The sequence below is a fragment of the Taudactylus pleione genome, unplaced genomic scaffold (assembly GCF_031769625.1).
Source record: "Taudactylus pleione unplaced genomic scaffold, aTauple2 ptg000109l, whole genome shotgun sequence".
Lineage (NCBI taxonomy): Eukaryota > Metazoa > Chordata > Amphibia > Anura > Myobatrachidae > Taudactylus > Taudactylus pleione.
The window spans coordinates 5,231,107-5,247,593 of record NW_028284511.1 but is presented as its reverse complement, the minus strand read 5'-3'; the positions used below and the strand labels follow the sequence as shown (position 1 = coordinate 5,247,593).

General features: G+C 41.2%; 1 protein-coding gene across 1 annotated transcript in view; it reads right to left on the bottom strand.

Moving 5' to 3' along the window:
* The window catches only part of MUC6 (mucin 6, oligomeric mucus/gel-forming), a 215,441-nt gene extending 204,717 nt beyond the window's left edge, over window positions 1-10,724 (bottom strand). The window contains exons 1-4 of the mRNA XM_088471031.1: window positions 10,538-10,724; window positions 9,456-9,507; window positions 2,724-2,791; window positions 1,359-1,694 (exon numbers count right to left, since the gene is read on the bottom strand). Coding sequence (XP_088327157.1) covers window positions 1,359-1,694; window positions 2,724-2,791; window positions 9,456-9,507; window positions 10,538-10,724 — 643 coding nt within the window. The remainder of the gene's footprint in view (window positions 1-1,358; window positions 1,695-2,723; window positions 2,792-9,455; window positions 9,508-10,537) is intronic.
* Window positions 10,725-16,487: the final 5,763 nt, after the last annotated feature.

Genomic DNA, 16,487 nt, shown 5'->3' with positions numbered 1-16,487 from the left:
TAATTAAACTCTTTATTATTACTGCTAATAAGGCTGCATTAACCAAACTGTGCACTGAACTGTTGGCAAACTAAACAGAGCACTGAACTGTATGCAATAACATTTGTATATTTTGAATATATAAAATAAACAGGGATATAAATTGTACAAAATAGCATTATCACCAAATTTTATCAATCCCAATAGGTAGCCTGCTGTATGTTGTATGGTGGGTCAGACACCAGATTGAACAGGCCAATACACACATGGCACAAGTACAGATTGGTGGCCCCGGCTTCCAGCAATCTGTACTTGCGCCATGTGTGTAGTAACCTTGTCCAATTAGCGTCATCAAAACTGTATAGCATACAGCCAGCACCTATTGGGAGTGATACAATTTGGTTATAGTACAGGCAACATAAAGAAAAATAAAAAAAAACTATCACCAAATTTTCTCAATCCCAATAGGTAGCCTGTTTCATGTTGTACGGTGGGTCAGACACCAGATTGAACAGGCCAATACATACATGACACAAGTACAGATTGGTGGCCCCAGCTTCCAGCAATCTGTACTTGTGCCATGTGTGTAGTGACCTTGTCCAATTAGTTTCATCACCACCGTATAGCATACAGCCAGCACCTATTGGGAGTGATAAAATTTGGTAATAGTACAGGCAAGAAAAAAAAAGTTAATTAATTAAATTTGGGAATAATTGGGAGATCTATCTGCCGCATCCAGCAGAGCGCTAAAAATGGTATGGCTTGTGCTTGGGGTGCTGGTTGGGGGAGTAATCTCCAACTGGGCTGGGGGGAGGGCTGACATAGGTGTTTGGGTCAGGGGAATAAAGCAGTGGGTCAGCAATATAAGTGGAGTCGTGTAAGATGTTGTTGAGAGACTTACTTAAAAGGTCATAGGTGAACCTGTGGAAGTTTTTCCTATTTTGCTGATCCATTTTCCTCATGCGACTGTTGATATGTGCCGAGACTGGGTTGTGATGGCATGCAGTGTAACTTACTGCGAAGAAAAACTACCCAACGAGGACCAGTCCCAGCTACACCAGAAGATGTAGGACCTCCGGAGGACATTGCCCAGTTTACTTCTGTGTCTGCACCAACAATTTCTACAACATCAACCGCACGTGCCAAAGAAGTGAGGGAGGAGTACATGGCCTATTTCAACTGACCAGGTGTGGTGCCATGGCAGGAGGACTGTCTGTGAGATAAATGACTATATTGGACAATTTGGATTGAACTACATAAAACAATAATAGGTTTTGGTTTACGAACTGTGTCTCTACTTACCAAAACTTCCGCAGATGGTCCACTCACTTCTGCCGCTTCTTCTCCCTCTCGCTCGTCCATCAGGACAATTGACTGACGTTGTGGCTCCTGTTCACCCAGAAAGCTTATGAGGTGATAGTACCACAGTATTGGCTGGTACAAGTCATGTGTGCCTGCTCCGGAACTTTTGGAATTTTCAACTTTTTTTTTCTCCTTTATGTAGATGGTACGCAGGTTCTGAATTTTGTTCCGGACTGTTTTGAGGTCAGCATCCGCAATATACTTTTTGGTGTAGTCTAACAACACCCCCAAAGCTGCCAACTTCTGAGACTTGTTGTGGTACTTTTTACTGGATATCTGACATAGACACTCCTTTGACTGGAGGATCTCCAAAAATCCAGTCACAAACTCTTGTTCGGTATCCATAGACATTGCTGTGAAGAAAAACAAATATGGACATTTTATTAAGCTAAAATTTTAAATAGTTTTGTGCATTTTTAATGTTTTTTTTAAAGTGTTTTAAGGTATTTTTATTGTACTTTTTTTTACCGGAATGTAGTGTAATGTATTTTTATTAGTATTGTTATTTTTTTTTTAATGGAATGTAATGTATTTTATTAGTATTGTTATGTTTTTTTACAGGGTTTTAATGTATTTTTATTGTATTGTAATATGTTTTTTACAGGAATGTAATGTATTTTTACTAGTATTGTAATATAAATTGCAATGTATTTGTTTATGTTGTCGACATACAATTGTTTATGGTGGAATATTCATACATTATAAACACATGTATCACAATAACAAAAACAAATTTTAGATATGTTTTGATATTGTAATGTTTTTTATTGTTTTTGCCTTTTTATTATTTTTTGAGTGTTTTATGATTTTTCGGACATTTATTAGGTTGTCCATGACATTGGTGGCCAGTGAGTGGATAGGTGGCCAGTGAGATACATGGGTGGGTAGGTGGGAGGTGAATGCATGAGCCAGCCACCGGCCACCTCATTTCTGCAGGCAGTGGCTGGCTCATGAATTAATATGGTGGGTAGGTGGGTGGCTGGCACACATGGGTGGGTAGGTGGGAGGTGAATGCATGAGCCAGCCACCGGCCACCTCATTTCTGCAGGTGGTGGCTGGCTCATGCATTAATATGGTGGGTAGGTGGGTGGCTGGCACACATGGGTGGGTAGCTGGGAGGTGAATCCATGAGCCAGCCACCGTCTACCTCATTTCTGCAGGCGGTGGCTGGCTCATGCATTAATATGGTGGGTAGGTGGGTGGCTAGCACACATGGGTAGGTGGGTGGCACACATTGGTGGACAGGGTGTATAATGCATGACCTAGCCACCGCCTGCCTCATTTCGGCGGCCGGTGGCTGGATCATGCATTTATATGGAGGATAGGTGGGTGGCTCACATTGGTGGACAGTGGTGGTGCATCAACAGCAGCAATATACTCACCAAAATAAAGATTTGCAGACTTGTTGTGCTTGCTCAAATTGTCCTTCGTTGTCCTTCTCTCCACGATACTGCACAAGATGGCGGATGGACATGTACAGGGTCCTGTCCGTCAAATTCCGCGATGTACGATGAATTGTGCGATGATCTAGTGAAAAAAAAACCTCCCGATTTGCATCATCATGTTGCAGATTAGCAAATCTGCCCTACAGCATGGCAGATGTGAAGATGCAAGGTACGACGAGAGGGGACTCGCATTGGCATCGTGATCGTGAGTAGAAACTTACGATTTGGACATATTTTACATGATTGTCCTCCCAATTTGTCGAAATCGGCCAAATCGGGTAAAAAATCATTATGTGTGTGGGCAGTTTAACCGAGCACTGCCAATTTGGCATGCTAATTTAATCTATTGACTGCATGCAGAATATATGCTAAAGGGACACCATAATTAATTATAGCTATTCTGTCATCATTAGCAGCACTGTGAGGGTTGACAGGAAAGCCCTGGCCGCCCTAGCTAGCAATAAGTATAAGCTAAAAATACGTGCTTAGTGAGTATTTGCTGAGTGGAAACTATTTCATGATATATTGACACAGTTCCAGGGAGTTACATTATACAGTGTCATCAGTACTCTTTCCAAATTTTCCCTCTAAAGGAAACAATATAACAACAAGTACCAGAAATTGAGGGAGAGGGTGAGGAACTTCAACAGTCATACCAGTGTCTCCATAATCTTCCATAAACAACAGGACTTGTGGTAATTATCAAGTCTGGGCTTGTGTCTGAGATAATTTAATGTGCACCATCAAGGCCTAAAACAGTAACTGCATAAAGGAAAATATATTGTTGTTATATATTTGAAGTACAGTGTTACAACTAAATATATCTATACCTAGTAGCCAAGCTCAACAAGTGATGTCCTTAACAACAATTACCTTGTGTTGAACATTGTTATTGAATACTAGCTGAAGTACCTTTCAAGTTATTAAGTTTTATTATGTGATGTCGTCCACATCATCCAGTTGAAGGCCCAAAACAGGCTCACAGGGTAAAAGTTCTGCCCGGTGCACTCCGCTGTGAGGTCTGACTGGGACCCCAACCACTCCATCCCAGACCAATTGCCACCCCGATGTGAAGTTTTTATCCAAATCCATTCAGTGGAAGGCCCAGAACTGTCACGCTTGCCACTGAAGGGTTGAAAGCAGATGTCCCAGGTTGGGGTAGAAATCGGAGACGAGGAGCCTGAATGTGTGATCTCCTCATCCACAGAGTTTGGACGTTAAAGAGACCCTATGACTGATGTGGAGTCTAACCTGCTGGGAGGTGTTCACTAGTGACCCCTACCAATCGGGATATGGGTTTTAACTGCACCCAGCAGGCAGGTCGCGGTCCTATGATCTGGTATCCAAACCCCTTGGGAATAGAGAAACACAGATGGTTGCCCGAGAATATGCCTAAGACAGAATACTCAGTGCATCACCCGCCGAGAAGTCAGGGGAAGCCATCGCGGAGGTAAGAGATGGACGATCCTAGCTGAACCCTGACAAGAACAGGTCAAAGTTCTGCCCAGGGTCCCCGGGTCAAAGTTCTACCCAGCATACTGTATACCAACAGGAGGTCTGACCGGGATCTCAACCCCGTAGTATGTCTTCTGGGATCCAATGTTACCACTCTGATGAAGTTTCTATCCAAATCCATCCAGTGGAAGGCTCAGAACAGGCTCCCCGGGACAAAGGTCTGCCCAGCGTACACCAACGGGATGTCCGACCGGGACCCTAACCCCCCTAAAACCTGGCCAGGATCCAACTGGACCACCTCACGTTGGTTTCATCCCAGTCGGTTCAGGGGTGTCCGAATGCGTAACTGGAAAGACATACAGATAGACAAATAAACAAACAAACAGACCAATTAACTTTATATATACCTGCAAGATAAATAAGGATACTCTGACCTTATGCTGTTTGTAGTAACATTTATGGAGAAACACAACGGCTTTCATAAATTACTCTATTTCTGTCATCAGTGCCAAATAAGCCGAACTGTGTAAAGGGGTTGATAAATATAATATCATACAGAAATACATATTTATGTATGAATGTACAGCTTCTTGTATAACATTATACTATATACAAGTTACTTATGTGTAAAGGACAGTAGTTAGTTACAACTGAGTAGGAGGCTAAAACTGGTAGGTCAAATTAATTTAGCCCTAGAGGTTATTGTAATGAAATAGTTCTTCTGACTTATTATGGTTAATAATTATCCAGTGTGGGAGTAAGTAACCTAAAGATATAGAAACTAGTCTTTATGTGTCTGTTTCTCACGAGACATTAAATGTTATTTTTATGTGATATGAGTTTCATGCCTGAACATTCTACCAGTAACTTTATTTTAGAAGTGAAGTACCAAGGTTTCCTGTGTAACAAAATAAACATTATTTCACTTCGGAGGCACAAAGTTTTTGTGCTGTTAATGTCTGAGACCTTAATAGGTATTAGCCCTAACTTTACACTCATTCGCTATTGTCAGGTGTTTCTCGAGCGTACCCCTTAGTCCAGTTCATCAAGGAAGCTTTACCAACTCCGGTGGAGGCATCTCTAAGATGAGAGAGTGACAGACCTTGTGTAACCCTGCTGATTCCCAGAGGGATGCTACAGACAGGGTCGTAACTAAGGGTGTGCGAACGGTTCAGCCGCACAGTGCGCAGAGCCCTGTGGACGGCACCGTCGCTCACCCATAGCTCCTGTATCTGGCTAGCAGGGTGCCTTGAATGGCACTCTGCAGCCAGAATCTCTGCAGCAGTACTGCCTGGAGCAGGCACATCGATGCCCTAACAGCCGCCCGGAGAATCCTCAGGATGCTCCGGGCATTGTTGTAATGCTTGGTGTTAGTAGCCCCGCCCCCTTGGTGTAGGCATCACGTGGAGGGGTGTGGCCTGCACCGGGCTGCGCGAGCCGTAGTTGCGGCTCTGGCTACAGAAGAGCAGTAAGCAGGTGTTACATTTCTTTGGATGACATTTGCAAAGGGCATAATAAGCACTCTACAGAACAAATACAGCTTTGGATTTAAATTTGTGGAACATAATTACCAATTAGATGAGTACAGATATTTTCACAGGCAGAGAAGAAGTGTTGGATGAGGGGAGCCATTCACACTGAAGTAAGGAAGAGGCTCCTTGATTTGCATAGCAGTATATAAACAGAATTCATTGAGGACATTACTAGACATTTCCCTACTTGCGTTAGTGCTTTTCCCATAACTTATGGATTGCCTACTTTGATCTGCAGTGCAATCTTTATTATTATCTTTTATTTGTTAGGTGTACAAGGTGTAAGCAGGGGCGTACAAGAATTAACATTAAAACTAGTACAATAAACAGCATAAAATACAATGCACCACGGTGAACAATACAAAGCATAAATACAAACACTGCAATAAAACCACAGATAAGAAGTGACAAGTACAGGGGAAATGGTAGGGCAACTTATTGTAACTAGAGTTCCCAGTTAGTGGTGGGTGGCATCGGAAGGCACAAAACCTCTCAATGATGCTGTTATATGGTCGTAGACAGTGTCAGAGAGGAAAGGGAGACAAAATATGATGGTAAGAATAGTGTAAGGGAAGGGACAAGAGGGAAGAGGGCCCTAACAGAGAACATAAGGTAAAGGGAGTGGGGTAACAATTTAAAGGTAATATTCATCACATGAAACGTCTCCACACTGCTTTAAACAGGTACTACAACCTGCATCTAATGGTCTATGTTACACTGTGACCTTTCAAGTTAGTCTATAGTGTAAGGAGGAGCTACTGGTCACACTTAGGTCATGCATTGTGCACATTAGAAGACTCTTGTACTTGATGCTGACTTGGATGTGCACCTGTTTGCGGAGTGTATCTTGCAAGTATTCACACTGCATATGCTCCAGAACCAAGCATACACAACTATGGGCAGTGCAAATTCATGCACATTTCAGGAGCACGCATTAATATGTTGGTTTCCAGGCATTTAAACTGCACCAAGTATAGGCTGGTGCAAGTGCACCCGAATGATGATGGTGATTATCAAACTAATCTTAGTACATCACAAAATTGCATGGCACTCTGTATTCGGGTGAATATACACATTTATTTCCCTTACACACAATGCAGCAGCAATTATAACCAATTCAGTTTCACTACCTGCGATTAAGGCTTGGGAAACACCAAGTACCAGCAATCATATTTCATGGGAATGGAGGCTGCTATTGGTGAAGTTGTCATCAAGATCAGACTCAACTCAAGCGAAGAGGTTGGTGACAAAATCACTTCAAAATATCATGGGAATCCAGTATCACCACAAGACAGGCCAAGTTCTGGCATTACATTCTTGACGAAAGGGTTTTGCTTCCCTATTGCATGGAAGGGTTTGATATATTTTGTTGACATGGTCATAATGTTGGTATACTTGGCATGATGACAATCACCACATAAACATTCATCTGGTCATGATGGTGAAATGTCGACATGGTTAAAAAACATTCCTGGTGTTCCAGTGGTGAATGACCTAGTTTAGCAGGTCCAGCAGCTTCAGCGGTGTCTTCCAGCTCAGGGGGTCAGCTGACAGTGACTGCCAGTTGATTCTGCAGCTCTCCTGGTGGTATCGCTAACCCTAACACCTAAACCTATTAACGATACTGGATCAGAACCTCTATACACACCTTCCTATACCTTCTAATGTCCTGCCTATACCTTCTAATGTCCTGCCTATACCTTCTAAGGATGATGCTAATTTGCGTACGCAGTCATACCATAAATAAAGACTTAGACGTGGAATCTGTGGTTCCAAAGCACAAGTGATATTCAGGTAAAAGTTCAGACAGTTACACGCAATTGATCAAGACACAATTTAGGCGCAAAAGGAAATTATACAGACCGCAAGTACAGTATACATACGCAGGCGCTTCCAGACCCAGAGATAGGCATCAGCAAGAGACCCCTTGTCATTCAGCATTCAGCATGAAGACCCAGAACCAGCGTTCATACACTCATATTTATACCCCCCCAGAATAAACAGGACAATAGGGAAGTCTATTGCTGAGATCATTGGTTCCCAGGGGTGAAGCATCTGTTACAGAACATTTAACAGGCTGGTTCAAACAGACTCTCCCTGCCTCTCACAGCTGGGGGTTTTCCTCTTCACGCCTTCATCAGCATCCTAACAGTTGCTTCTAAAATATACATTTTGTTGCTTGTAGACTCTGCGATCCATAACTCGAGAATGCGTGATGCGATCTCCCCACCGATAACACCGGAATACTGTAAAAAGGATACGCATCAGTACAACTCCAAACATGACTTGTTTAGCATGTATAATACCTTAGTTATCAAATATCTTTATTTCTCAGCATTTAAACTAACTGAACCAACTTAAGTCATACACTTTAGAGCTTATTGAACCTTATGTGTGGATATGTAATGTGTGGGTATTGAGGGTTTGATATAAGGACACTAGTTAACTTGGGGCAGTTGCATGTGCATAAAGCTAATAAAACAGCGGTTTCATACAAAGTCCTATGCATTCGCTAATATGCGACTAGTTAACAGCGCTATTGTATGTATTAATGTGTATATGAGAAATGGTGAAAGATGCAAATGCATGGTGCTATTAGTATTATCGCCACATGTACTAAACTGTGAGTTTATCTAAAATGGCGCTTAGGCGGCCATTCGTAAAATGGCATCATGCGATCTCAATTTCAAGATGGCGTCTTGCGGCCATTCACAAGATGGCATCGCTGCGATTCAATTTTAAACTGAACTTGTCTCAGCCAATTATTCAGCTTCGACACTATCTTCCCCTTAACAGCCTAACCCTAACCCTCCCCTAGTGCCTAACCGCAAACTTCCACTGCCACAGCCTAACCCTCCACTCCCTGCAGAATTTTGGCATTTCACGTCGACATGTTCCATATCAACATTCCAACAATGTCAAAATCATAACTGTTGACATTGTGTAATTGACATTAGGATTGCTGACATTGTTAATGTCGACATAATGACTGCATCCCACATGGAATGCCACTTAGCAGGGTATCAGAGAAATACAAGTACACTTTATGACAAATTCTAATGATGAAAATGCCAAATTTTGCGGTAAGGGGCAAAATAAAGATACATTTTACTCATATCTCTGTTCTAAGCCACTATCAAGCTTATTAATAAAATATTGAAAGAGACAAAGTACAAGTGAATTCCTGTGGTGCAGCACTAAAAGCTTTAGCCTAGTCACAATACAATATATTCCATTTATAACTATTCTTTGTTTTCTACCTGTCTACTCTCCTCACCCTGTTCATAGTTTTACCTGTAGACATAGTACTGTAGATCTTACATACCAGCCTAATATGTGGAACAAATATCACTTAGCAGGGGCGTTTTAGCTCCTAGGTAGTGTAGGGGTCATTTGTGACAAGGCAGACTGGTTAGAGAATATAGAGTATGTACTATAGCTGGGGAGAGTGTGACATATGCTCTCACTTACATTGTGGAACTGCAGTGTGTACTTCAGCTTTGCTGTGTAATGAAGCACTGTCTTCTCCTCTGCCAGGGGTGAAGAACAGTCTGAAGCAAGGACATACAGTACCTCCTTACAGTCCCAGCGGTCACGACAAAGTTCAGAATGTGCAGGCAAATTCCCTAAAATCAGAATGGACCCAGCGGTATCAGGACTGTAGACTGTACTGCTCTCTTACCTGTTCTTGGCATTTAGACAACTGATGTGTCTTAAGCTCCATGGCTGCTTGCCTGGATTATGGAATGTTGAAGAGAAACTCCTGAAACTTTAAAAAACAAGGGAACAACCAGCAATGATGACATTAAATCAGTAACACCGTATTTCTAAATAGGCCTCATTCCTTAAATATCACTGTCATTAAATTATTTGCTCTCACATTTAACATAGATACCTCATTCTATTGGTTGTAATTGTAACAATAACATAATAATAACTCACAGCAAACATATAATTATAGCCCCAACATATAATAAAAAGAGAGACACCATATTAAATGAGTATTTCCTATTTGCTGTTGTATCACAGTAACATTGCACACTTTACATAATATTAAAAGCTCCCTAAAACCACCACATAATATTAATAACCCATCTACATAATTTTATTAGTCCCTACTGCCTTCTACTAATCCCCCCATATTTCCTTAACATACCACATACTACGTTACATTAGCACCTATTCTCCCACAACACATTAATACTGCATCTATCACACGTTCCTGCTAGGCTGTTTTGCAACTGATTGCTGTGAATCAGACTCCTGTCTGTCTCTTGCCCAACATCTAGCACAGTGTTGGCTAACCTTGACACTCCAGCTGTTGTGGATCTATATATCCCAGCATGCCCTGCCACAGTTTTAGCATGCCCTAATAGCAAAACTGTAGCAGTGCATGCTGGGTTATGTAGTTCCATAACAGCTGGAGTGTCAAGGTTACCCAACACTGATCTAGCACAATCCTCACGTGTGCTGAAGTGTGGAGGAGAAGGGGAGCAAAGATTAAAGGGAAAACCAGGAGTGAGAGAGGTCAAGGGTTATCTTCAGCAATTATTTTTCCTGCAAGATCATTTAGTGGTAGAAAATTACACCTTTTCTTTTCTTCACTGTTCAAGTTACTTGGCGTTCCAAAGTCCAAAAGATTTATTTGCACAAAGAAAAGAGAAAATGTACCACCATTACAATGTGCGGCTGGCACCGACACAAGGCTTTAAGTCTGAAAGCACTGATTTCCAAGGCTCAGTGCAGTACAATTTAAAGGTTTACATTCAAATAGTCTTTGGGGAATAACATCATTAGGTACAGGTAGGAATCTGGGTATAATCATTGTTGGATAGGTGAGGATCCTCTTCTTTGTCTGAGTGGCTGGATCTCGATGAAGCGGATCTCGATGAAGCCTGAGGGTCCCACCAAAGAGTAACCAATGCTGGATGTCCTTGTCTTCCAGTAACATGGGTGAGTCGAGGAATTAGTTTCAGGGGCAGAGACAGTGTAAACATTACATGGCTACATTCATAATAAATGGATGTATAAACATTACATCTATAATATTACATTTCTACAAGCGGAAGATAAGCGGTATTTTCACAAAACAAAGCGATATATGCAAATCATATGCTGATTAAAAGAAGTCTAAATACATACAGTTATGCTAATTTTATAGAAATGAGAATTTATGTATATAATGAAAAAAATAAAGATATATGTATAATAATGTACAGAAAGTATTCTATTTTATTGCACTTCATTCAGTTTAAAATTTTACTTTAACAAAGTCTACAATATTCACTGTATCTTTTCGTTGACTAAACATAGCCCTACTAAAATTCATATACTGTATATACATTTTTTAAATACCTTACATAATGTATTATTGAAACTGAAGGCAAATTATATTGAAAAATCATTACAGATATATAATTCATGTCAACATAGACCTGGTTTCTCTAGAAAAAGCAAGTGCAAATAAATAGTCCATAAACATTTCAAAGGTTTTAAAAGTTCTATTCCTATTTTTATTGACAGGACATTTGTAATTTAGAGATGTGCGGTTCGGTTTTCCTGAAGTAGAAACGCACCCGAACTTAGGAGTTCCAAGTTGAGTCGAGTCCCAGTTCGGAATTACTTTGGGGTTCCGAGTGGAACCGAGTCCCAGCTCGGGTCTGCTGTCAGTTTGGAACTTGGATTTAGAAAACAAACTTGGGTTTTGGATTGAATGTGAACAGGTCCAAGTAACATGATTTTTATAAATTTTTTATTGATTTTTATTGATTTTGAATGCATCCAAACCAAAGCCAAAACCGAATCCAACCCAAAACACTTCAGGGTGATTTTGCCAAAACAAAAACAAAAACACAATGATGAACTAGAACCTACACCAAAACCAAAACATGGGATCTGCTCACATCTCAAGGTTCATGTTCATCTCAGCAATGTTTATTATTTATTTTAAATTAAAATGGAGTAAAATGGAACATTTTCACATATTGTGGCTTATGTGATGAACAAATATTTGCAAAACACTAAAGATTAAGGCCCTGATTCAGAGCCGGAAGCTCTGAAAGAGCGCTCGCTCTGAACCAGGGCATTTTTTTTTGTTTTTGGAGCGGCCTCCTGGCCACTCGCATAGCTGTGGGTTACCACCCACAGCTATTGCGAGTGGCCAGGATGATGGTCGCGATGGTCTTGTGGTAGGGTCTCGTGGCCGCAAGCCCCAGAGAGCTTCTGGCTCTAATAGAGCTGGAAGCTCTCCCACTGACATCACTGGTGATGTCAGTGGGGCCACCCACAAACGTCAGGCGTTCGCATGGGAACGCCTCCATTTGTGAAGCCACCCCCATGCCACATCTCCAAAACGGTGCGTGCTGTCGAAAAAAATCGCAAAATCGACAGCCGCCCCCTTTTGGTGCGAGACCCGGAGTGACGGAGCGCCCCTCGCTAGCCGGGTCTCGCGCATGCGCACGTTGGAGCCGGCTCCGGCATGTGCATGTGCAGTGGCCTAACATTGACCTGCTCATGGGCGCATAGCGCTTGTGAGCGGGTCTGAATCAGGCCCTAAATTTACTAACCATCGGTTTAGAGTTTATTTCAAAACCGACAGTCAACAATGGGTATCGACTTCGAATTGCAGTCTACAACCCAGCATTTACTATGCACCGGTTTTGACTGTCATTTGGTGGGTACCTGTAGGATTTTAAACCCTTATGCCGCAGCAGGTTCAATGGCAAACCTGCTGTCAATCTGCTGCAGAGGTGAAGCACTTCACTATTATCTGTGCAGGTTTTGTTAGCTTTAAATATTACAAAAATGGTTAAAATTAGAAAATAATATGCGTGGGGTCCACCCCCAAATCCACAACCAGCCCCAGTCATCTGAGTCTATTGTTTGGATGGATTTGCTGTCATTTTAGTGTTGGTTTTTGCTCAGTTTTAAAAACAATGCTTATTTTATCTCCGGTTTCTATACTGGTCTATGTAAAATAATCGATAGTTACTACGATGTTCTAAAGTCAGTATTTTGGGCGAGTGGTCTGTCGGTTGTGCCTTTAGTGAATTGTCGGTTTGCAAAACTAAAAGAAAACAGAAATATACCTCTAAGCGTGTAGGATCTCAAACAATTATTATTATAAAAAGTATAATGAAATAGGAAAAGCACTATTAGTTTTAACAATGTATACAGACATACAATAATGTACATTTTTATAAATTTTAGTACTGTACTGTAGTCACATTGCACCTGAATGTAACACATGCACATCTTTGAGAGGGGATGTAGTTGGCATCTCATCGCGCTGGATGCTGACGGTCTAAATACCGGCGCTGAAATCCCAACAGGTCGAGGTCCCAGCTCCACTATCCCGACTGTCGGCATCCCAAAGGTAAGCATCGGGGTGTTAGGGGGAGGTTAGGGTTAGGTAGCGGGGTTAGGGTTAGGCAGTAGGGGGAGAGTCAGGGTTAGGCACTGGGGAGGGAGTGTTAGGATTAGGGTGCGGGGAGGTTAGGTTTAGGCACTAGGGGGAGGTTAGGTTTAGGCATCGGGGAGGGGGTGCTAGGTTTAGGCTAGGGGAGGTTAGGCTTAAGCACTAGGGGAGAGGTTAGGTTTAGGCACCGGGGAGGGGGTGCTATAATTAGGGTGCGGGGAGGGGGAGGTTAGGCTTAGGCACTAGGGGAGAGGTTAGGGTTAGGCACCGGGGAGGGAGGGTTAGGGTTAGGGTAGGGGTTAGGGCAGTGGATGGGAAAATACTTACCATGCATTCCTATGGGTGTCAGGATTCTGGCCGTCGGGATGCCGCTATTGGTATTCTGACCAGTGGCATCCCGAAAGCCAGGATTTCATACCCAACCCTTTGAGAGGTTGGGAATTATTTCAATGGAATCCCACAGGCTGCAGGAATCACCAATTTCTACAGAAGGATAAAAAGATTTTTAAAACTTCCAAAACTACCAAGGCAGCTAGTTATAAGCAAACATGTGCTCATTCAACTTGTGCTATATTAATATGGAAAATAAGCAGAAAACAAATTTAAAGAAAATCTACAGATTTTTTTTAAAGTAACCAAAGACGTGACTTTAATTTCTGTTCATAATTCCTTAGGATGTAAAACATACTTTTACTTGAAATCAAATATTTGTGGAAAACAATACTCTATGCTAAAGTAACTTTTTTTTCCCAAATCTACATTCAATTATGGTGAATCAGATTTAAAAAAGAAATGTAATAACAAATTAAATAAGTTGGAAAGAACACTCATCTAACTTACAATTGAAGAAAGAAAACATACAGTTGATAGAAAATATTAATGAAATTTATATAAACAATATACTGTATAAGTATATAAACATTAACAAAATGAACAATATGAAAAGTAGAAAAAAATTAAAATGATCGAATATTAATAATTAAATATGTGGAAAAAGAAACAGGGAGCCTCCGCACCCTTAAAAAATGAAATAAAATGTCAAAATAGTGCAAACAATTTTGGGGTGGGAAAGGGTAAATTATATGGAAAAAGACAAGGGGGTATATTTACTAAAGGTCAATTTTAATAGCTTCAAAATCAGTGAAAATTGATCAAAATCAATCGGCACCAATTTTGTGTCTCTGGGGCTATATCACACATTCACTACGAGATCATTTTTTATTTGATTTTTTAAGTATTATTACATTTGTGATTTAACCCCAGAAACACAACATCGATGTTGATTGATTTTCATTAATCTTAAATTGATCAAAATTTATTAAAATCAACCTTTAGTAAATACACCCCAGGAAATCAATTCAACTGGGATTTTAACTGAAGTAACACATAATCAACATCATTTTATAACACTACTAAATAAAGGATTACAATTTAAACCTATAATACAAAATAAATACATTCAACACATACAGTATATTGATCTTCAAAGATTTATAAAAAAAATAAATATTCTGCATATACTCTAAGCTAAAGGCCGATGAAGGGAGAGGGAAAGTGTTACTAAATAGAAATTACTATTAAAGGAAGCATTCAGACTTAGGGCCTGATTCAGACCCACTCGCGAGCGCACAGCGCTCGCAAGCGGGTCGATGGTCCCCGACTTCGCATGCACCGCCTCCGGTGTGCGCATGCGCGAGACCGGTACTACGACCGCAGCTCCGTAGCAGCGGGTCTCGCAACAAGACGGGGCGGCTGTCGATGTTGATTGACAGCTCGCCCTGTTTTGTAGGCGGGGAGGGGGCTTGGCTGCACAAAAGCAAACATTCCCTTAGGAACGCCTGGCATTTGTGGGCGGCCCTACTGACATCACTTGTGATATCAGTAGTGGACTTCCTGCTTTATTAGAGCAGGAAGTCCACTCAGGCTTGCGAGAGCTGAGACCCTACCACAGGGTCTCCTCGCAAGCCTGATGGTTGTGATAATCGCGACCATCGCCAGGCCACTCGCAAAAGCTGTGGGTGGTCACCCACAGCTTAGCGAGCAGCCTGGAGGCCGAAAAAAAAAAATCCACGCCCTGATTCAGAGCGTGCGCTCACAAACAGCGAGCAGCTCTGAATCAGGCCCTTATATCATACTTCTATACCTAAAGTTTTAAAACAATACAGGAATATCAGAAAGCACTAACATAATTTACTCAAGAAGGAAAACAAAAAGAAATACTCAATTTAAGAGAATTTGTTTACCTTTATACTATGCTGACCTTGTATGTGATTTGAGAGACTCCAAAAACATTGATTACAAAAAAATTTGGTTACATAGTAGAAAGAATTCCAAGAATGACAGTTTTTATTAGTTTCCAAAAATTCATGGTCCAAGCAGCTTAAAACCCATCCACCGGGTGTCCCAGGCATTTAGTCACTCACATAGTTTCTTTCAGAATACATTAACTATTATTTATAACCGATAGTAAACATTTAAAGCAACTTCCTCAAGGACATAAACCAAATGTTTCACCTACTGAGCAACACCATATGGAAAAAAGGTCTAAAATTGGTGATGTGATAAGAAAGCCTTATAACATAGTTATATTTATAATGGTTGTAGGCTGTGCAGTTCACATGGGGTCCAGAGGTCCCCATACTTAACATCTTGCACCCATAGCATACTTAACGCGAGCCAGCAAGCAGGTCCCTCCTACTTCGTGGTGCCATCTTTCTAGTGACAACTTCGCATTCACCATCTTTGCATCTTCTCAAATATAACTGGGAAGATGTCACTGTGGAAGAGGAGGGACCTTCTTGCCTGCACAAGGTAAGGTGTGGGGCCCCTGTTGCTCAGTTGAGGGGGCCCACTGCACACGAGTAAATACATTCTAAAAAAATAATGATTCATACTGACACAGAATTCATTTAGGCTTGAGGGAAATATGTATGATAACAGAATTTATAATATACAGTATAATACAATACCTGGAATGATTACTCTCACTTATCAGAAATTCCTATGTGGAATCAATTTTATGTATTTGCAATGAACAAAAAAAATTACAATTATTCAGAATACATATGAATAATACAGTACTAGTCTTAATCTTGAATTCACAATAAAAATAACATTTAAATAGATAGTTTTCGAACTTCTATATCTTACATAAAAAAAATAGTTTGCTTGTTTGTCTGTCTGTGGCGGTGTGCATACGGGCACCCCTGCACCGATTGGGATGAAACCAACGTAAGGTAGTCCAGTTGAACCATGGCTAGGTTTTAGGTGGGGTAGGGTCCTGGTCAGACCTCCCGT